At 49.9% G+C, this 22,261-nt stretch overlaps 1 protein-coding gene across 7 annotated transcripts in view; it reads left to right on the top strand.

Moving 5' to 3' along the window:
* Nucleotides 1-22,261, top strand: part of KDM2B (lysine demethylase 2B) — a 322,873-nt gene that overhangs the window by 101,863 nt on the left and 198,749 nt on the right. For 4 of the 7 annotated variants that reach the window (XM_030218309.1, XM_030218308.1, XM_030218306.1 and 1 more), the window contains 2 exons: nt 9,148-9,241; nt 13,456-13,609. In XM_030218309.1, coding sequence (XP_030074169.1) covers nt 9,148-9,241; nt 13,456-13,609 — 248 coding nt within the window. Of the gene's footprint in view, nt 1-2,281; nt 2,402-8,091; nt 8,968-9,147; nt 9,242-13,455; nt 13,610-22,261 lie in introns of those variants that run through there. The other 3 variants (XM_030218312.1, XM_030218311.1, XM_030218310.1) reach the window with 3 other exon arrangements.

Here is a 22,261-nt window from a genome sequence, read left to right as displayed (position 1 = left end):
TTCTAAGCCCAATTGAAATAACCCCTCCCTGGACACGTACAAGGAGTTTTCTCAGTATTGGTGGTGCTGAAGCACCCACAGAGCCAGCTCCTGTGATTACAACCAACCAATATTTTTCTTCAGTAGTATCCCTCTTTCCCTTCAAATGACAGTCTTTGGGTTGAGAAGTAAGAACAGTGTGTTTCTTAGGAACTATGTACAAATGGTAGAGTTCTGTTATTATTGAGCAATGGTAGAGCCGTCTCCTTCCTGGGTGTTGGGAATGCTACCTCTGCATCACCCCCAGTCCCCCATGGTCCAAGGTACGTGTGTGTATGGGTTAGATTCCAGTGGGGACTGGTGAGGCAGTGGTGTTCCTAGGGAGACTGACACCCGGGGCGGATCGCCGATGCGCCCCCCCCCGGGTGCAGCACGATCCCCCCCAGCAAAAGGACACCCCCCCCGGGTGCACGCCGCTGGGGGGGGGGGGGGGTGCCGCACGCCTGTCCGCTTTGTTAGTTTCCATGCTCCCTCTGCCCCGGAACAGGAAGTAACCTGTTCCGGGGCAGAGGGAGCACAGAACGAACTTAGCGGACAGGCGCGCGACACTCCCCCAGCGGCGTGCACCTGGGGCGGACTGCCCCCACCGCCCCCCCTTGGTACAGCACTCTGGTGAGGATGGGTGATTTTCTGTCCTTGTGCAACTCTCTACTAAAGATGTTGGTTGTTTAGATTTGTAGTACGCGATTATTGTGGAGCTTGATGATGGAAGACTTGCACACAGAGAGTGGGTAAGAAGAGTGTGGGGGTGTGTATGTGGTTGGGAGCATGGGCGGTACATGTGGCTACCTCTCCTTCAAACACTTCACTCCTGTCTTGTCTTCTTCACTCTTGCCCCCTTCCCTTTTCACTTTTCACTATCCCCTCTTTTTGCACTCTTCTCTTTCCTACCTCCTCCCTATCACTCTGTTTCCCCACTCCTTTACCTTTTGCTTAATAGACAGCTTCTACCTTATTTCATTTTTTTTTACAAGAAAATACTGCAGGCCTGGTTGGTTGCTGCAAGGGTTCCCTGCATTGGCTTCCTATAACGTACCAAATCAGATCTAAGCTCCTAATTTTAGTTTATCAAGCAAGAGGTAAGAACTCCTCTCGTATGAGGAAAGGCTAAAGAGGTTAGGGCTCTTCAGCTTGGAAAAGAGATGGATGAGGGGAGATATGATTGAGTTCTACAAAATCCTGAGTGGTGTAGAACTAGTAGAAATAAATCGATTTTTTTTACTTGTTTGAAAAGTACAAAGATTAGGGGACACTCAAGGAAGTTACATGGAAATACTTTTAAAACGAATAGGAGGAAATATTTTCTCACTCAACGAATAGTTAAGCTCTGGAACTCTTTGCTGGAGGATGTGGTAACGGCGGTTAGTGTATCTGTGTTTAAAAAAGGTTTGGACAAGTTCCTGGAGGAAAAGTCCATAGTCTGCTATTGAGACAGACATAGGGAAGCCACTGCTTGCCCTAGGATTTGTAGCATGGAATGTTGTTACTCTTTGGGTTTCTGTCAGGTACTTGTGACCTGGCTGGCCACTGTTGGAAACAGGATACTGGGCTAGATGGACCATTGGTCTGACCCAGTATGGCTACTCTTATGGTCTTATATATTCACTTTAGTGCTGTGTTGAAAATCCATCATCTTACCTGTGCCCTATGTTGCTCAGAACAAAATCTGCTTGATGTTCCATCAGTTTGGTTACTACGCCTGGGCTGAGACTCATGAACATGTCTTCTCCGTTGTAGGACTCTCATTTTGGAATTCTCTACCAACTCTATTAAGATATGAAACTGGTTTGCTAAATTTCAGAAAACATCTTAAAGGGTTTTTTTTTTTTGCATCTGGGTGCACAAGATGAGAGTTTAAATTTTACTGCATGGGTAATCTTTATTCCATTTACCTTGTTTATACATATTGTGATAACCACAGTGCCTGCCCTTACAGGAGGAGGCCGCCAGAGGGCACTCTCCCACTAAAAACCGGGAAAATGGCCATTCTGGCCACTAGAGGGAGCCAAAGAGATAGTCCATGGTAGTGACCAGAAGGAACGGCTAGGGGGTGCTCGTGGCATAGGACCTATACTTCCCTGGGGGAGGCCACCAGGGGGACTCTCTGAGTGGAAGCTGGAAAGGTGGAGAGAGTTCTGGGTGCGGACCTTTCTGGAAGCAGGGGGAGAGGCCTAAAGAGAGGGGGGATGGATTATTGGGCACCCTATAAAAAGCACCCTCTAAGCCAAGGGAGGGAGAGAAGATGGGGGAACCTGCAACACCCAGAGCCTGAGGATTACTAGCAGGAAGACTGAAGAAAGAGGCCTGCTGAAGTAGAGCTCAAGAGAAAGGTCAGGAGAAGGTTCCCTCCAAACCCAAAGAGGTACTTACCTGGTGGGGACCCGGCACTGGGTACTAGGGTGATGAACAATGGCAACTGTGAAATGTTTAAAAAGAACAAACAGCCGTGGGGTGGAGGATAGGACCGTAAGGTTAAGGTGAATAAAGTGTGTCCTATCCAGGGGAGGTGGCTGTTATACCCTGAGACCCAGATGTCCCCAGTAAATGGTCTCAGGGGAGTGAATTGCAGTCAAAGAAGAGTTGGAAAGCCAGGTTCCCAAAAGACTGTAACCTAGCTCTAAGAAACTGAATTTACATGCAACTAGCTAATTTGCATATTTTTGCAAGCAGAAGAAGCTGTGCTATCTTCCAGAGAAGGGTGACCTGGGGGCCCCACCAGAAGAACTGGTAAGGTGGGTCGGTTACCAAGGGATACAGCGGGAAGGCCGGGCCAGGACTGCAGGTTAAGGAAGAGGTCACCCTGAGGGAAAGGGGAGGACCAAACCTAGAGGCCTGAGTCAATGCAGTCACAGAGAAGTCTGGTTTCAAGGTGGTTCCCTGAGGCAAAAGACTGGTGAGGCAGGGCCGGAGCCACTAGAGGGCCATTGCACACCAGAGCACCCCTGTGGGAGTTACAAAGGGCACTATCCCAGATGGAACCTTGTGGTTGAATAACCCCCTGAAGACAAGGACATCAGAGAATCCCTGCTACCCTTGACCGTTGAATAACAGTGGCTGGAAGTTGAAACCAAGGGAAGAGCAGAGGGTTGGTGGGACCCAGGCAATAATTTTATCCCCAGGGAAGTGTGCAGAAAGGCCTACTGACTACAGGCGGGTTCTGGGGGACTAGAGAACTCAAAGTGAAGCCGAGTGGAAAAGGCATCAGTCTCCAGAGGAGGTCTCCTGTGTGGGGGATAGTGGGAGCGGTCGAGTTCCAGAGGCAAGTCAGCAGAGTGCTACGAGGTCTCCTGTGTGTCCTTTTTACAATATATATATTTTTTTATTTTTATGTTTTCATTTAAATGCCCTTGAAGGTATTGACAGTGTTAGTCTAGAGGCTTCCTGTTGTTTAAGAGATTTGCATACATTTTTCTTGAAGTTAGCAGCTGTAGTATTATAGATGTTTCTTAATGTATACGAGATTATTTTAAGTCTGTGATTTTTAATCCTGTGTGATGCCCAATGGTTGATTAGGAGATTGCATTATATTTTTATTTTTAGTTTCTCTTTATTATCTTTAATCTTTTTATGTTGACATAATGTTGTTTGTTGTCCCTCACTCAGAATTTCCTACTGTCTGTATTGTCCTGTTTTTACAATTCCTACTTTTATTGCTGTCTTCTGATTCATCGTCTATTGTATACTATAATGTTGCCTGTTAAAATTTCAGTATAACAAGAAATTGTAAATAAAATGGATGTGAGTTATAAATTCTTTTCTGTCCCTTATACCGCATTTCTCCAGTGCAATATTAGACAGATAGCTAACCAATCATAGTAAAATGACAGCAGATGAGACCTGAATGGTTCATCCAGTCTGCCCAACAGACACACTCATTATCAATTCATGATTAAATCAACAATTAATGTGATGTAAAATATTTAATTATTGTCTTTCTTTGGCATTTCTGGGACATAGACTGCAGAAGTCCGCCCAGCATTGTCCTTAGGTTCCAACTACTGGAATTGCTGTCGAAGCCCATTCCAGCCTATCTGAATCCAAGAAATTCAAACTTTTAGTTTCTAATACAGATAAAGACCAGAGGCTTATTGCATGAAAACTATTGAAACTAGGGTGTGGCAGAATTTGTCTGAATGAATTGTCCCAGTTCAGGAGTCACTAATAGGCTGCCAGTTTGATTGATGGATGTCAAACTGGTAAAAAAGGTAATGAATTTGCAAGAATGGAAGGGAAGAGAGGAGAGGCTGGTACCTGAGCTGTTTGAAGTCTCCAAAAGGAAGAAGGTGCTATGATAAAAATTAAAGACCAGCTTGGTGGTTCACTGCTAAGGGCTTAGCACTGCTATATGGATCTTATGCTCTGGGGTGCTTTGGAGGTAGCATTCATAGCCCTGGGAAAGGTGAGGGCTGGAGGAGAGGAATTCCAGTTGTCAATTGATGGTGACACTGAATTTAGAGTTCGTAGTTGCAGGCAGTGGCGTAGCCAGACATGCCAATTTGGGTGGGCCTGAGCCCAAGGTGGGAGGGCACACACCATTTCCCCCGCTCCCCCCACCCGTTATCCCAAATTCAATAAATACCTAAATTGGCAGGGATCTCCAGTCCCTGCCAGCTGAAGAGGTCCTGCTCTTGCGGTCTAGAACACTCCCATACCTGATAGACAGTGGCACTCTCTATGGGCAGCCACCGAGCTGCATGCATGGGGAGGGGGGGGGGGGGGGTGAGCGGACTTGGCAGAGGCTCATAGAGAGTGCCACCGGCTGCAGCAAGTACAGGAGCATTCTGGGCTGCTGGAACAGGACCTGTTCAGCTGGTGGGGCTTGGATATACCCACCAGCCTTAACAAGGGTGGAACAGTTTTGGGTGGGCTATGCCACTGATTGTAGGGGTGTGGAAGGTGCCCTGGTATATGGTTCCTGGCAGAGATCTGTTCTTGCAATGATTTGGGAGAATATTAAAAAAACAGGAGAAACACCCCCAAGTATTTGCAAATGAGGACTGGTTATGCCAAAGCCCATCTCTGGTTCTGGTATAGATGTCCAAAGGAGCAGGAGAAAACTGCTGGATCCAAAAAAGAAGAAAAAAATCTTATATTGCTTTTTGCCATTTTGTTCCCACAAAAAAATTGCAGCTCAGTCTCCATTTGATGTGTAAAGTCATTCTGTTGCTGTCTTAGGGGCCCTTTTACAAAGCAGCAGTAAGCCCACCGCGGGCTTACTGTGTGGCAATCCAGAACTACCGCCGGCCCAACGTGGGCTCTGGCGGTAGTTCCACCCCCCAGTGCACATTTCCAGCGCTAGCGGAAATATTTGAAAAATATTTACACATGGGGTTACCTGGCGGTAATCGGGCAGTGCTGTGCACTGGCCAATTACCACCAGGTTAGCGTGGGAGCCCTTACCACCACCTCAGTGGGTGGTGGTAAATGCTCTCCCCGCATCTTACCAAATGGCTATTTTTTCAACCTTTTTACCCACTGCGAGGCCACCGCTGGAAGTCTCAGCGGCCATTTTGAAGAGCGATCTGGCAACGGGGGAGGGTCAGCGCCGGCAGCGGGCAGGCAAGACTGGGGATCTTTCCTGCCTGCCCCGAAGCATTCGCTGAACAACCTGGGTGGCTGGAGGGGGGCAGGGGAGAGAGGAGAGTCGCTGGACATGGGTGGCTGGAGGGGGGGCAGGGGAGAGAGGAGAGTCGCTGGACATGGGTGGCTGGAGGGGGGCAGCGGAGAGAGGAGGGTCGCTGGACATGAGTGGCTGGGGGGAGCAGGGGGAGAGGAGGGTCGCTGGACATGGGTGGCTGGAGGGGGGCAGGGGAGAGAGGAGGGTCGCTGGACATGGGTGGCTGGAGGGGGGGGCAGGGGGAGAGGAGGGTCGCTGGACATGGGTGGCTGCTCACAGAGAGTCTGTGTATTGCACACATACTCTCTCACACTCTCTGTGTCTCACACACATTCTCTCTCTCACACACACTGTATCTGTGTGAAACACACTTTCTCTCACACTTACTGTGTCTCAGATACGCAGTCGCACACACTCTCATTCTCACACACACACTCACTCTCTCACAGACACACTTGCAACCAGTCTCACTTTCTCTCTCTGTCACACACACTCGCACATTCACTCTGTCTCTCTCATACAGTCACTCTCACACACACTCTCTCAAACATACACACTCCGAGGAAAACCTTGCTAGTGCCCATTTCATTTGTGTCAGAAACGGGCCTTTTTTACTAGTTTTATATAATTGTCTTTGAATGTAGTCACAAGGGAGAAATATTAAGTTTAACTAATACATAAATAAGTAAATCTAGTGTTCAGTCATGCAGGAGAGCCTTGGCTCAGCGTAGGGCAGGCTTAAGCATTATTTTATTTATCCATGTATTTATATGTCGCTATTACCTAGGACCTAGGTGGCTTGCAATTTAACCCCCATAATTTTTATAAAATCACAAAGCTAAAACTTCATAACAACAATAGCATAGAAATGAACATATCACCTGCAATAACAATCCAAATTACATATATTAAATTCACCCCACCTATATACTCAATCATATTCAAGTAATCGGGAACTCCCTCCCTCAATCAAATTTTAAATTTTATCCAGAATTCAACTGGCAACCAATGGAATTCAAACAAGCGTGGGATAAACACAAAGGAATCCTGTTTAGAAGGCGTGGATCTATCGAATCTTAGCGGACATTGGGTGGCGACGCCGGTATTTGGAGAATAAAACCGGTGCAGGGCGGACTTCTACGGTCTGTGCCCTGAGAAAGGCAGGGACAAATCAAACTCTGGTATACATATGAAGTATTACATACCATGTAAAATGCGTTTTATCTTGTTGGGCAGAGTGGATGGACCGTTCAGGTCTTTATCTGTCGTCATTTACTATGTTAGTATGTGTTGTGCAACCATTATGCAAATTAGGTGGTTGCCTAGTGTGCGTTTCTGGGGGGGGGGGGCAGGAACAGTAAGGATGACAGCAAAACAGTAAGTCCTGGCAGCAGCCGTAGGAACTGAAAGAAATGTCTACACATTATCAACTTTCAAGTTCAAGGGGTGTGTGTGTGGGGGGGGGGGGGGGGGGGGGTCGCCTAGGGTACTAATATCCAAACCCCAGCCCTTGCTCAGCGCATAATACTCAGGCAGCAGCGTCTAAATTCAGGCATGCAGTGTGCGGCCCTGCAGTAGCAGCTTGTCCAGGGCGGAGGCAGGGGTGTATGTAAGCTGATCTGGGGCAGAGCGTTTATGGAGCTCATGTGACTGCAGCGCACAGCAGGCTGGAGGGGCTGGCTATAGAGGTCAATGCAAAGGCATTGTGCCAAAGTCTGGCAAGCAGGAAGCATGCTGTGTGCAAGAGGAGAGCTTTTCATTAACTGCCACTGACAGACAAAAGCAACAACCCTCTTGTCCTAGAAGAAGAACATTAGACACCCCCCTCCACATCTGATTTACATCGTGAATGTAAAAAAAAACCCTGTGTTTCATCTGGCCATCATACACCAGTGCTTTTAAATTTCCATGTGTCATTTATTACATGAAAGAATGTCAGTAAACCACATTAGAAAAATATATATTTATGATTAAAAAAAAAAAAAAAGAATATATGTTCAAGATTGAATCCTTCTTCAAGGTTCCAACATAACAGCTTTACGTGTTCTCAGAAGCTTTCATCTTTATAGCTATAGAAAGAATTTGCAAATATTCTGCCACTGAATAAAAAAAATTGCTTGGCAGTCCTGCATTTCTTTATCCACAAGATTGTTTTCAGTTTAGCATCGGGACGCAAGAAACTGTTGGTTCTATAATGCCTTTTTTTTTTTTTTTTACATTTGATAACAAACAAGAATTTCCGAGTCGTGGCTGTACTTTGACAGCGTCTCTGAAGAGATCCGAAGAAGGAGGTCTTAATCCAACCTCCTTCCTTGCTATTTTTGAAGTGAAGGACTAATATTTTGAAGTGAGACCTGTTTAGAGTCTCCAAGGATCCCGCTCTCGCCCCCCCACCCCGCCCCTAAAAGTATCTTTAATGGGAAAGGTATCAAGTTTCAGAGCGAGAGGAAGCCCCGGAGTGTGGCAGACAATGCTAATTGTGAGACTTGGCTACAAGGGGTCGGTGGCGGCAGCAGCGGCAGCTCCAGCCCATGGCTGTGTGCTCGCCAACCCTGGATGTAGTTGCTAGGCAGCGGGCTCCCATGCAGTAGAAGTGGCTCTGATTTGCCAGGCATCCCATTCCGCGCACACAGGAAGGTCTTGCCATCGAGGGGGCCCCTCGCACGCCGTCTGCAAGATCCTTTACCTTTAGTGAGAGCACCGGGGCCCGTTTCCGCTGGACGTAAGAGAAAAGGACAAGAGGTCGATGCGAGGTTAAGCGCTGCAGTGCCCCGTACAGGGGGGGCTTCGGCCATTAGTCTCCCAGATGGTGTGGTTAGAGATGTCTGCAGCGGCTCTGCCCCTTCCTTCCCCCAGTCCAGCCTTGTAGCCAATCTCTTGACCGTCTCTGAATGGCAGTGTGATTAAGCGTTTGTTGCACGGTGAGATGTTCCCTTTTTTTTTTTTCTTCTTTTCTTCAATTTTAGTCTCTCTGTCCTTCTTTCCCGAAGACAAGAGAGTCAAAACAATCGGATAAAATAGCCGGGCGGGATTTTATTATGTAGAACTTTTCTCTTTGATTCAACCTTGGGATTAGAGAGGAAGTGAGCGTCTGTCAACAACTTTCAGTTGCGTCTGGTTGTGAGCGTGGCCAGCCGATGAAAGGCTCAGCCACCGGAAAGCCTCTTTTTCTGTAAAGCAGTGCCTACCTGACATGGAGAAGGAGTGGTGGCACTTCACATGATTACATTGATTTATAGACTGGAGTGGCACCAAGTCTGTTGCGTCTTACACTTTCCTTTGGAATGAGCTCCAGCAGTAAATAGAAACGGGTAAGAGGCATTGCTTTCCAGAGCAGAAGGGACTGGGTAGCAGCCTAATGTTTTTGGAGGGCATGCAGCCAAACACTGCCTTCCCTAACAGAAAAGAGGCGGAAAGGAAACGCGACTTCAGGGCTTTTGTTAATGATAAATGTTTGATGGTTTCTTACTCAAACGCATCTGTTTTTACAGGTATTGTTTAATGAGCGTCAAAGGCTGCTTCACAGATTTCCATATTGATTTTGGCGGCACGTCTGTTTGGTATCACGTTTTCCGTGGAGGGAAGGTAAGTGAAGATGATAGCAGATTGCCAAAAGACATAACCGTGAGACCTACTTTTTTTTCACAGTTAATTTCTTCTATTTTTCTGCCATAGGATATTAAATACTGCATAAGGCAGTCATCCCTTTCTTGGATGCAGTGCAGTAGCCATGCAGGTGTAAATTCACTGTTGCTGGCTTTCCTCGGTTGCTGCCCACAAGTATAGCTGCTACTCTCATTTTTAATCCTCAGACACAGAGGGTCTGATATTCAGACCGTGGGATGTAGCTGGGCCGCCTCCTGCAGTTGGCTCTGAGCCCAGATATTCAGTGCTGAGCCGTATTCAGTGACTGGCATTGAATATCCAGGTGTTTTTATGACTGGTTTAAATTTAACCAGCCAAACCAATATTCAGCGCTGGCCAGTTAAAGTTTAAACCGGCCAAAGATATTCCAGCTATTTTGGCTGCCTACGTTTTTAAAAATCAGCTGGTGCTAAGCACTGAGATGCCCATGGGCGTCTCACTGTTTAGCACCAGTTGATTTTTAGCGCAAGTTAAAATTGCTAGCGCACCTCTTGGCTGCCAATCTTAGATGGCGATGTGCTGAGCAGTGGCGTTCCTAGGGGGGCTGACACCCGGGGCGGCCCGCCGATGCGCCCCGCCCCCCGGGTGCAGCGGCCCCCCGGATGCAGTGCGACCCCCCCCCCCCCGGCGAAAGGACCCCCCCCGCAACAGCCCCCCCCCCCTGGGTGCACGCCGCTGGGGGGGGGTGCCACGCACGCCTGTCCTTCCTTCGTTCCATGCTCCCTCTGCCCCGGAACAGGTTACCTGTTCTGCGGCAGAGGGAGCATGGAACGAAGGAAGGACAGGCGCGCGCGGCACCCCCCAGCGGCGTGCACCCGGGGCAGACCGTACCCACCGCCCCCCCCCTAGGAACGCCACTGGTGCTGAGTATCGGCGGATGGTTATATTGAGCAATATAACCGGCTAGCTGCTAAGCGCTAACCGACAATATTCAGTGGGATATAACCAGCTATCTGCTGCTGAATATTTCCAGATAGGCATGCCATTTAACCGGCTAGGAGCCGTTCCTTGCCCATTAAATGGTTTTAAATATAGGGCAGAGAATGTTTAGTCCATTCACTACATTGGCTCCTTCCAGAACCGTGGATGTACCCTGAGTCTGGTGCTGCTATTGTGCAATTATTTGGACTCTCTGTACCTCCCCCTCTCAGGCTTTGAAGATATGCTTTAAAAGCTGTCATTTTTTTTTAATAGACCCTCAAACACCTCACGAACTTCCCCAGTCCTGGGTCCAGAGAGAGGAAGATCTGACCTGGGAACCTCATCTGCTCCCTTTGGCAGTACCTGCTACAACTGCTAACCTTAAGGGCAGTGTTTTAAACAAAAAAAAAATCATATACAGCTGTCTTTTGATCCTAGGAGTGGGAAGACTAGTTGGTTTCTTAGGGGGTCTTTTACAAAGGTGCAGTAGCTAATGATGAGCGTGCGCTAAACACTAGAGACGCCCATAGGATTATATGGGCATCTCTAGTGTTTAGTGCACGTTTATTTTTAGCACGCATCAGGGGTGTAGCTGCTATGGGGCCACGGGGGCCATGGCCCCTGTAGATTTGTCCCTGGACCCCCCTGCCAACGACCCTCTCAACCCTCCCCATCCCGCTGTCAACCTGCCATCGCCGTCTAGTACCTTTGCTGGCGGGGGACCCAACCCCCGCCAGCCAAAGTCTTCTTGTTTCATTTGGTTTCTGAGTCTGTCTGACGTCCTGCACGTACACAACTTGCAGGACGTCAGACTCACAGAAACAGAACGAAGCGTTGCGGAGCTTCGTTCTGTTTCTGTGAGTCTGACGTCCTACACGTTGTACGTGCAGGACGACAGCGGCGGGCGGGGGGGTTGTCGGCGGGCGGGCCACAGTTGTTGGAGGTGGTTCTGGCGGTGGTGGCGGCAATGGTGGGTGGCGGCAGCGCCGGGGGGGGGGGGCTAAAATGTGCCCCCTCACCTCGGCTCTAGACCCCCCTAACGGCGAAGTCCTCCAGATACGCCCCTGACATGCACTAAAAACGCCAGCACGCCTTTGTAAAAGAGGTCCTTAGGGCAGCGGCGTCTGAGGGGGAAGCAAAGAGCAGCTGCAGTTAAAGCTAAATGATACATCAGTGATGGCGAACCTTTCAGAGACCAAGTGCCCAAACAGCAACCCAAAATCTAATTATTTATCGCAAAGTGCCAACAGGGCAATTTAACCTGAATATCAGAACTTTAAAAGCATTTGGCATGCTTTTGAATAATTAATTTGATTTTTGCTGTTGCATGCATGCTGATAACTCCCTTCCCCTTCATCCATGTGCATCTCCTTCCTGTCTTCCCTTCCCTCCCCTCCATCCGTCCACCAATTGCCTTCCCCTCCATCCATCCATGTCCAGCAACCCTCCTCTCTCCTGCCCTCCCCTCCATCCACCCATGTCCAGCAACTCTCCTCTCTCCGCTGCCCTCCCCCCATGTCCAGCAACCCTCCTCTCCCCTGCCCTCCATCCACCCATCCCCAGTGATTCTGTTCTCTCCCCTGCCCTCCCTTCCCGCTCCCATCCATGCCCTCCATGTAAATCTTTTTTATTACCTCCGTGGAAGCGGCTGCGTCTTTGAAAGCTCTGCCCGTCTTTAGCCTTCCCTTCGTCAGTTCGTTCCCTCAGTCAGTCCCGCCCTCGTGGAACTGATGTCAGAAGGCGGGACTGACTCTGAGGGAACGAACTCACGAAGGGAAGGCTAGAGACGGGCAGGGCTTTCAAAGACGCGGCCGCTTCAACGAAGGTAATCAGCGCCGGCGGGGAGAACATGCGAGGGGATGTTGGGTGGGCGGGCCTGGAGGGAAAGTGGCTGGGCCTGGGCCCGTCCGGGCCCGCCCATGGCTATAACCCCGCGTGCCAACAGAGAGGGTTCTGCGTGCCCTCTCTGGCACGCGTGCCATAGGTTCGCCATCACTGTGATAGATCCTGGCAGCCACACTACTCAAAGAACCATGAATGCACACTTTTACCTGCAGGAAGGGTGGGCAGTTTTCAAATAGCCCATGTACTTGGGTAAATGACTTTTGGAAATTTTACCCTTTCTGACGTCGGTAACCTACGTAGGTTACCGACGTCAGAAAGGGGCGGGCCCAGCAGAAGAAAGACGCGCCATCGAAGCTGGGCAAAGGCAGGCATCAGGCTTTCTTCTTGCCCGTGCAGCGCCTTCGGACAGAGGAGAGAGGCGCTGCACGGGCCCGGTAAGAGGGAGGGGGGCCCGATGGAGGAGGGGAATGGCGGCGACGACCCCAAAAGGGGGCGGGGCACAGGACGGAGCATGTCGGGAGGCGGAGCTGAGGTGAGAGTAGTGAGGAAGGGAGGGGGGCAGGGGCTGCTTGAATTTTGCTTTTTCGGGGTGGGGGGAGCGGCGGAAAGTGGGGAGCAGCGGGGGGGGGGGCAAGGCCGTCCGTACAGGACGCTCCTGATGAGCGCCCTTGCCCCCTCCCGATCCTTTTTTTATTTTTATTTATTTATGTTTTTCTGACGTCCTTTGGACCAATCACAGCGCTTTTAGCTCTGCTAATGCGCTGGGATTGGCTCAAAGTTTGTTTATTTTTTCTCTTAATGATTTTTCCTGGCACAGAGCTGTCCTAACGAGTGGTCCAGACCTCTCGTTAGTTTTCCTGCCTTTTTCCTGCGTAAAGGCAATCAGAAAAGGTTAGTGCATGTCGTTTCAATGGGGTTTTCACACTAATTGCTCATCTCCATTCCGTTTTCGTTAGCTGCTACTGTCGTCGGAAAATAGGCTTAAGTGCATGGAAAGGATAGGAAATTCTTCCCTGAGGGCTCTTTTAACGATGAAAAACGTTTAGTGCATCTACCTCTTAACCCTCCATTGCTTCAGGTATAAACTTAGATTGTGAGCTCCCCCTGGGACAGAGAACTATCCAGTGCACTTGAATGTAACTCACCTTGAGCCTCTACTGAAAAAGGTGTGAGCAAAATGGAAATTAAAAATAAAATGTACTCAGCCAAATTGTTTCAGCTGAGTATCTTATTGAAAGTGGGAATAATACTTTGCTCACACCCTGAGTACTAGGAGAATTCAATGATTTTTTTTTTACAATTATTTTTATTTGCTAAAAATGTAGATTTGTTTAGGTCTCCTGTCAGTGTACATATTCTGCTAGTGAGAATATTTGTTGTGTTTTCAGGTATTTTGGTTGATTCCTCCTACTCTGCACAATTTAGAACTTTATGAAGAGTGGGTGTTGTCAGGAAAGCAAAGTGATATATTTCTGGGAGATAGAGCAGATGGATGTCAAAAGATTGAACTGAAACAAGGTTACACGTTCTTCATCCCATCAGGTAAGTGTCTCAGAAATCTTGTGAGAGGGAAGCCCTAGGAGGTTCCCTTAAGCTAGAAAAGGCCAGGTTTGCATAATTAGGAAATCACATTTCCAGCATTGTTTTGTTGCTCCATGTCCAGCCTTTGTCTTTGCCTTGGGAATGCAGGAGAGCTAGGTGTCAAATTACCCAGTCCTAGGAGTGAGATTTTAGGCAAGTCCTAGATTTCTAACAACCCATCATGATGTAATTAGAGACCTGAAGCACTGATTTCAGTGGCTTGAATCAGGCATCACAACAACCATACTGCTTTTGGGTTGAGATCAAAACCAGGACTTGTGAAAGTCTGTCTTCTGAAACTGAAGAACTTGGCAGCCCTGTAACTGCAAATAAGAAATTCTGTTTGTAACAATTTCAGTATCTCATGAGGGGACAGTTTAAAAAACAGCCCACCTAAGGGCAAAGTGTGGTTACAAAGGACCCACACGCTTTGCACCCACTTCTGTGGGTAGACATTTTTCTGAAAAACAACAACACACATGGATCTTAGAGTCCAATCTGTGCCCTTTGTATTCCAACCCCATCCTAAATGTGTCCCCCCCCCCCCCCCCCCGGGACATCTCCCTTCAATCTGACTGAAAGTCCCTCACACTTTTGAATCCTGCAATGTACCTTTATCTGGAGTTAGTGAGGGCAATTTTCACAGGCTGCTGCAAGGCTATTAGGTGTTCCAAGTGAACCTTCAATTTTGAGGCCCACCCCACACCCCTCCCCCCCCAGTCCAGCAGTTGAGCATCTTGTGTCACCCCTACCTGGCATCTCCCCTTTCTCCTTCCCACCCTCTTTTGCTGTGGTGGCCATACAGAACAGCCAGAGCTCAGAAGGTAGGCAAGTAGCTAAACAATGAGAAAGCACAGGGCCTAAGCACAGGCTCACGGTTTAGGCTGTTGTGTCCTCACCCAGTCCATAAATGGAAGTGTTTGCGTCAGAGTTGGTGGGGCCTTCAGAACACATGTTCGGAGGTCCTGTGCTGCCTTGTTTCCAGCCTGCCTACTATTTATTTATTTATTGGCCCGGACTGCCCTCACACCAACAGGCCTCAAACTGGGCATGATGTTTTAAACCAGCTTTAGTAACTACTTTGCTTTAGATATAAACATGCTTCATCTTTTTGTTTTATTTTCCTTTATTAATTTTTTTAAATCTTCCTTTATTATTATTTTTTTTTATCCAGACACAGTTGACGGTATACTTTTATGTTTAATATTTTAAAATTTTATTTTGAAAACAATTTTTGCCATAACATTTTATTCACAACTATAACAGTTATTTTCGATGATGCGGTGCATCCGCTGAATGTATGACAGCTCATGTTGAATTCTTATTTATTCATCCTGCTTGTAGTCATGGGCTGAGGTGTTCTTTGGAACTATTGTTTGAAACTAGCTGATGTGCTGCTTTTGGAGTGACCACAGCACAGAAGGAATAGAGCTGAGTGATTTGTAGATCTGATTTCCTGAGAAACTTCTCTTCCTTGTATTGTCTCTTCTCCTACAGAGCTCCCGTCCCGAACTCTGGGGTGGGACTCCAAGTGGGACCCTTTAAATGCAGAGGATCCTGAGGTTTCTGCAGGACCTGAGGCAGCATGGCTTCACTAGAGGCAGGCCCTGTCAGGCAAATCTGATTGATTTCTTTGACTGGGTGACCAAACAGTTGGGTGTGGGAGGGGCAGTAGATGTGGTGTACTTGGATTTTAGCAAAGCTTTTGACACAGCCCCACACAGGCGGTATGGGACCTAAAGTGACTGACTGGGTTAAACACTGGTTAAGTGGAAGGAGGCAGAGGGTAGTGGTAAATGAAGCTTGCTCTGAGGAAAGAGCTGTTATCAGTGGTGTACCTCAGGGTTTGGTCCTCGGGCTGACTCTTTTTAACATCTTCGTGAGTGATATTGTGGAAGGTCGGTCTGGTAAGGTTTGTCTCTCTGTGGATGATATCAAACTCTGAAATAGGGTGGATACCCTGGAGGATGTGGATGGTATGAAGAAGGATCTTGTGGAGCTTGAAGAATGGTCTGATAATTGGCAACTAATATTTAATGCTAAGAAATGCAGGGTCAAGCACTTGGGGTGCAAGAATCCAAGGGATGCAAATGAAACAAATACATAAATTAAAGGGGGTGAAGTGCTTCTGTGTATGAAAGAAGAGCGGGACTTGGGGGTGATTCTATCTGATGACCTTAAGGTGTCCAAACAGGTAGAAAAGGCAACAGTCAAAGCCAGAAAGATGTTCGGGTGCATAAGGAGAGGGATGACCCGCAGGAAAAAGGGGGTGCTAGTGCCCTTGTATAAGTCTCTGGTGAGGTTCCATTTAGAGTACTATGTGCAATTCTGGAGACCTCACCTATGGAAAGAGGATGGAGTCAGTTCAGAGGGCGGCTACAAAATTAGTAAGTGATGTCTGTCATAAAACATATATGTGGAAAACAACGAGCCGTTCAGTGGTAAATGTAAACAAACTTTATTAATAAAATAGCATATAGAGTATACTGCCCGACACACTACTGAGACGTGAGGGTATATGACGGTTTCTACATGTCATCATCTGTCTAACTAATATGGTTTGTGCTGTTTTTTTTTTTTTTAACTCTAAGCTTTTGAGACAATTTATTCTTTTTGTTTCCTGAGCATTAATTGTTACTGGAACACACATTTATCAGAAATTGTTTATAGTAAGAATCACTGAATAGCCCCTGAAGCAGCCCTGCTGGGCGAAACACGGCCTGTGTCAGGAAGTATACTCTATATGCTATTTTATTAATAAAGTTTGTTTACATTTACCACTGATCTGCTTCGTTGTTTTCCACCTTGGAGTTTGCGGATCGTTTGCCTTGCTGTTTTATAAAACATATAGGGACAGGCTTTGGAACAGAGGGGATATGATTGAGACGTTTAAATTCCTCGGTGGCATCAATATACAGGAGGCGAGCCTTTTTCAAATGAAAGAAAACTCTGGAATGAGGGGGCATACGATGATGTTAAGAGGAAATAGGCTTAGGAGGAATCTAAGAAAATACTCTTTCACCAAAAGGGAGGTGGATGCGTGGAATGGCCTCCAAGTGGAGGTCATGGAGACGAAGACTGCTAGAATTTAAGAACACGTGGGATAGGCATGTGGGATCCCTTAAGAAACGAAGAGTTAGTGGTTACCGAGGATAGGCAGGCTGGATGGGCCATTTGGCCCTTATCTGCCGTCATGTTCTATCTTTTTATATCAGTGGATAGGGGGTCACAGAAAACCGGGGTGCGCCCTCTTCTTCTGGACCTGCAGTATAACTCTGCCCAGCAGTGGCAGTCAGCATACAGCCTGTAATTCAGTGAACATTCTCAGGCCCTGCCCCTCCTCCTGTGCAAGCTTCCAGTGTATTGGGGTCTGTGAGTAAACACTGGCCCTCAGGGCACTGTGCTGACTGCCTGCTGTTGTTGTCACCACCACTACTGCTGCTGCCCTCCTGATTTGGACATGTTGGGAGGGGACAGGTGTGGAGGTCTCTTATTTTGTCATCTTCATCATCATCTGGGGGTCACATGAATTTGTAAGTGTTAAAAATGAGGTCATGCTGGATGGAGCTTTAGGAAGGTCTCGCTTAGGACCTGAGTGTGAGCAGAGGGTCAATGAGCAGTTTGTTCAAGATTGAGTAATGAGGTGTGCAGGCCTGGATTTAGGCATAGGCAACACAGGCAACTACCTGCTTTGATGTCAAATTTTGGTAGGCACTGGAGTGTTGCCACTATGCCTTCATCTAGGCCTTTCCTGTGGCTGTCCTGGTGGCAGTAAGAGAGCTCAAGCAGAAATCAAGTGCTGAGATCTGCCTGCATTTGTATTTTGACAGGCCCTTTGGCGCCCCTGCCTCTCACATGGATTTCCATGATAATGGGAAAGTCATAGAGTGGGAGGAGGTGGGGTGTCATGAGGCCTGTTAAAGCTTGAAGGCAAGCAGACCCCAGTGCTGAGCTTTCTTACTGCTCCCCAGGCAGTCTTAAGAAAGGCAGGTCTAAAGGTGAGGGGGAGGATATGGGGAGGGATTTGAGTTGGGTTGAGAGATTCCCCTCCCCTCTCTTTGTGCCTCAGGGTACATAGAACTTAAATCCAGTACTACAAATGTGTAGCTTTGGGCTTTCACCTTTGCACTGCAATGTAAATTCCAGTGATGTCCCCATATCTTTTCTAGGGGACTCCGGCCAGTTGGGTTTTTAGGATATTCTCAGTGAATATATACTGTATGAGATAGATTTGCTTCTCCGAGGACAAGCAGGCTGCTTGTTCTCACTGATGGGTTGACGTCCTCGGCAGCCCCCTCCATCGGAAAGTTTACTAGCAAAGGCCTTTGCTAGTCCTCGCGCGCCCATGCGCACCGCGCATGCGCGGCCGTCTTCCCGCCCGAAACCGGCTCGAGCCGGCCAGTCTTCTTTCGTCCGCGCTCGGTACGGTCGTGTTACGCCGTTCGTGCCCCAGAGAGTCGACCTCGCGCGTCCTTTTCGACGTGTTTTTTCCTTGTTTTTCGTTGAAAAAGTTCGGGAAGCGCTCCGGAAGTGTTCCGGAAGACCCTTTCGGGTTTTCTGCCCTTCCCGTAATTTTCACAGCTTTTGCCCCGTAAGTTTTCTTTCGTTGTCGGGGTAGGCCTAGTTTGGCCTCGGTCGAGATTTTTCTCCCTTTAAATTTTGGTGCTTCAATTTTCGCCATTTCGGCCTTTGATTTCGCCGGCGTGATTTTTCCGCCCATGACATCGAAGCCTTCCAGCGGCTTCAAGAAGTGCGCCCGGGTAATCTCGCTCACTGATAGGCACTCTGCGTGTCTTCAGTGTCTAGGGGCCCAGCACCGCCCTCAGAACTGCAGTCTGTGTTCCCTGTTACAAAGGCGGACTCAGATAGCGAGATTAGCCCAGTGGAACGTTTTGTTCTCGGGCTCTTCGTCGACATCGGCACCGGAGGCATCGAGTGCATCGACGTCGTCAGCGTCCGGACCATCTTCCTTGGCTGCCGCTCCATCGACTGCATCGAGGCTTAGGACCTCTGCATCGGCGCCGAGGCATCGGGCGACTGCATCGACGTCGGTGGTACCGAGACTTCGTCTGCTGATGTCGTCGGACGGAGGTGCATCGTCAGGAGTGCAGGTGAGGGCTGTCCATTCCCCTGCTGGTGGCGGTGAGCCTTCGGGTGGGTCTCCTCCTACCCTGAGGGCTCCTGCGGTACAGCCCCCCCGGGATCGACCCTCTTCGGTCTCGGCCCCGAGGAAGCGACGGATGGATTCTACGTCCTCCTCGTCGGTGCCGGGGAGCTCCGGTGACATGCTTCGGAAGAAGTCGAAGAAGCATCGACACCGGTCTCCTCCCCGTGTCGGCACCGAGAGCTCTGGGTCGCCGAGGGAGTCGGCACCCAGCAGGCATCGGCACCGAGAGGACCGCTCACCCTCTGTTCAGGAGGTGTTGATGCGCTCCACTCTGGACAGCCCGGAACAGCCTCCTCGCCCGGAACAGGTTCTGACGTCGACGCCTGCATCGACCTCTCAGCCTTTTTCTGCAGCCACTCTGAACGAGAGCCTCCGGGCCGTTCTCCCAGAGATTCTGGGAGAGCTGTTGCGCCCTACCCCTCCGGTACCGGCGGTGCTTGCGCCTCCGGTACCGTCGAGCGTGGCGCCGGCTGGTCCATCGCCCAGGTTGAGGTCCCCGACGTCGGTACCGCGTGCCGTGCCGACCGCGGCCACCTCCCAGGAAGGCTCCCCGACTACGTCGGCGGAGGGAGCTTCGCCGATGCGGGCGAGGGAGTCTACCTCTCGACGCCCCCATCGTGGACGTGGCTCCACGGAGTCGAGCCGGGCGAGGTTGCAGACACAGGTCCGTGAACTTGTGTCTGACACCGAGGGTGAGGCCTCGTGGGAGGACGAAGAAGACCCCAGATATTTCTCTGACGAGGAGTCTGAGGGTCTTCCTTCTGATCCCACTCCCTCTCCTGAAAGGCAGCTTTCTCCTCCTGAGAGTCTGTCTTTCGCTTCCTTTGTCCGGGAGATGTCTACGGCCATCCCCTTCCCGGTGGTTGTGGAGGACGAGCCCAGGGCTGAAATGTTTGAGCTCCTGGACTATCCTTCTCCACCTAAGGAAGCGTCCACTGTTCCCTTGCACCATGTCCTGAAAAAGACATTGCTTGCGAACTGGACCAAGCCATTAAGTAATCCCCACATTCCCAAGAAGATCGAGTCCCAGTACCGGATCCATGGGGACCCAGAGCTGATGCGCACTCAGTTGCCTCATGACTCTGGAGTTGTGGATTTGGCCCTAAAGAAGGCTAAGAGTTCTAGGGAGCATGCTTCGGCGCCCCCGGGCAAAGACCCTAGAACCTTAGACTCCTTTGGGAGGAAGGCCTACCATTCTTCTATGCTCGTGGCCAAGATCCAGTCTTACCAGCTCTACACGAGCATACACATGCGGAACAATGTGCGGCAGTTGGCGGGCTTGGTTGATGCTCTTCCCCCTGAGCAAGCCAAGCCTTTTCAGGAGGTGGTCAGGCAGCTGAAGGCGTGCAGAAAATTCCTGGCCAGAGGAGTTTATGACCTTTGGATGTTGCGTCCAGGGCCGCTGCTCAAGGTGTGGTGATGCGCAGGCTCTCATGGCTGCGTGCCGCCGACCTGGAGAATAGACTCCAGCAGCGGATTGCGGACTCGCCTGGCCGTGCGGACAACATTTTTGGGGAAAAAGTCGAGCAGGTGGTAGAGTCTCTCCACCAGCGGGACACCGCATTCGACAAGTTCTCCCGCCGGCAGCCTTCAGCATCTACCTCTACAGGTAGAAGATTTTTCGGGGGAAGGAAGACTGGTCCCTATGCTTCTGGTAAGCGTAGGTACAATCCTCCTTCCCGACAGCCTGCGGCCCAGGCTAAGCCCCAGCGCGCTCGCTCTCGTCAGCAGCGTGCGCCTCAGCAAGGCCCCGCGGCTCCCCAGCAAAAGCAAGGGGCGAGCTTTTGACTGGCTCCAGCAGGGCATAGCCGACATCCAAGTGTCAGTGCCGGGCGACCTGCCGGTCGGGGGGAGGTTGATAGCTTTTCACCAAAGGTGGCCTCTCATAACCTCCGATCAGTGGGTTCTGCAAATAGTCCGGCAAGGATACACCCTCAATTTGGCCTCAAAACCTCCAAATTGTCCACCGGGAGCTCAGTCTTACAGCTTCCAGCACAAGCAGGTACTTGCAGAGGAACTCTCCGCCCTTCTCAGCGCCAATGCGGTCGAGCCCGTGCCATCCGGGCAGGAAGGGCTGGGATTCTATTCCAGGTACTTCCTTGTGGAAAAGAAAACAGGGGGGATGCGTCCCATCCTAGACCTAAGGGCCCTGAACAAATATCTCGTAAAAGAAAAGTTCAGGATGCTTTCCCTGGGCACCCTCCTCCCCATGATTCAGCAAAACGATTGGCTATGCTCTCTGGACTTGAAGGATGCCTACACTCACATCCCGATACTGCCAGCTCACAGACAGTATCTGCGATTTCAACTGGGCACACGCCACTTCCAGTACTGTGTGCTACCCTTTGGGCTCGCCTCTGCGCCCAGGGTGTTCACAAAGTGCTTGGCTGTGGTAGCAGCGGCACTTCGCAGGCTGGGGGTGCACGTGTTCCCATATCTCGACGATTGGCTGGTGAAGAACACATCCGAGGCAGGAGCCCTGCAGTCCATGCAGATGACTATTCGCCTCCTGGAGCTACTGGGGTTTGTGATAAATTATCCAAAGTCCCATCTTCTCCCAGTGCAGAGACTCGAATTCATAGGAGCTCTGCTGGATTCTCGGACGGCTCGCGCCTATCTCCCAGAGACGAGAGCCACCAACTTGTTGTCCCTCGTCTCGCGGGTGCGAGCGTCCCAGCAGATCACAGCTCGGCAGATGTTGAGATTGCTGGGCCACATGGCCTCCACAGTTCATGTGACGCCCATGGCCCGTCTTCACATGAGATCTGCTCAATGGACCCTAGCCTCCCAGTGGTATCAGGCCGCTGGGGGTCTAGAGGACATGATCCACCTGTCCACGAGTTTTCTCAAATCCCTATATTGGTGGACGATTTGCTCCAATTTGACTCTGGGACGTCCCTTCCAAATTCCTCAGCCACAAAAGGTGCTGACCACGGATGCGTCCCTCCTGGGATGGGGAGCTCATGTCGATGGGCTTCACACCCAAGGAAGCTGGTCCCTCCAGGAACGCGATCTGCAGATCAATCTCCTGGAGTTACGAGCGATCTGGAACGCTCTGAAGGCTTTCAGAGATCGGCTGTCCCACCAAATTATCCAAATTCAGACAGACAACCAGGTTGCCATGTACTATGTCAACAAGCAGGGGGGCACCGGATCTCGCCCCCTGTGTCAGGAAGCCGTCAGCATGTGGCTCTGGGCTCGCCGTCACGGCATGGGGCTCCAAGCCACATATCTGGCAGGCGTAAACAACAGTCTGGCCGACAGGTTGAGCAGGATTATGCAACCTCACGAGTGGTCGCTCAATTCCCGTGTGGTACGACAGATCTTCCAGGTGTGGGGCACCCCCTTGGTAGATCTCTTCGCATCTCGAGTGAACCACAAAGTCCCTCAGTTCTGTTCCAGGCTTCAGGCCCACGGCAGACTGGCATCGGATGCCTTCCTCCTGG

Source organism: Microcaecilia unicolor, chromosome 11 (assembly GCF_901765095.1).
Source record: "Microcaecilia unicolor chromosome 11, aMicUni1.1, whole genome shotgun sequence".
NCBI lineage: Eukaryota > Metazoa > Chordata > Amphibia > Gymnophiona > Siphonopidae > Microcaecilia > Microcaecilia unicolor.
Note: the sequence above shows the minus strand (reverse complement) of the source record. Positions and strands in the feature narration are given on the sequence as shown.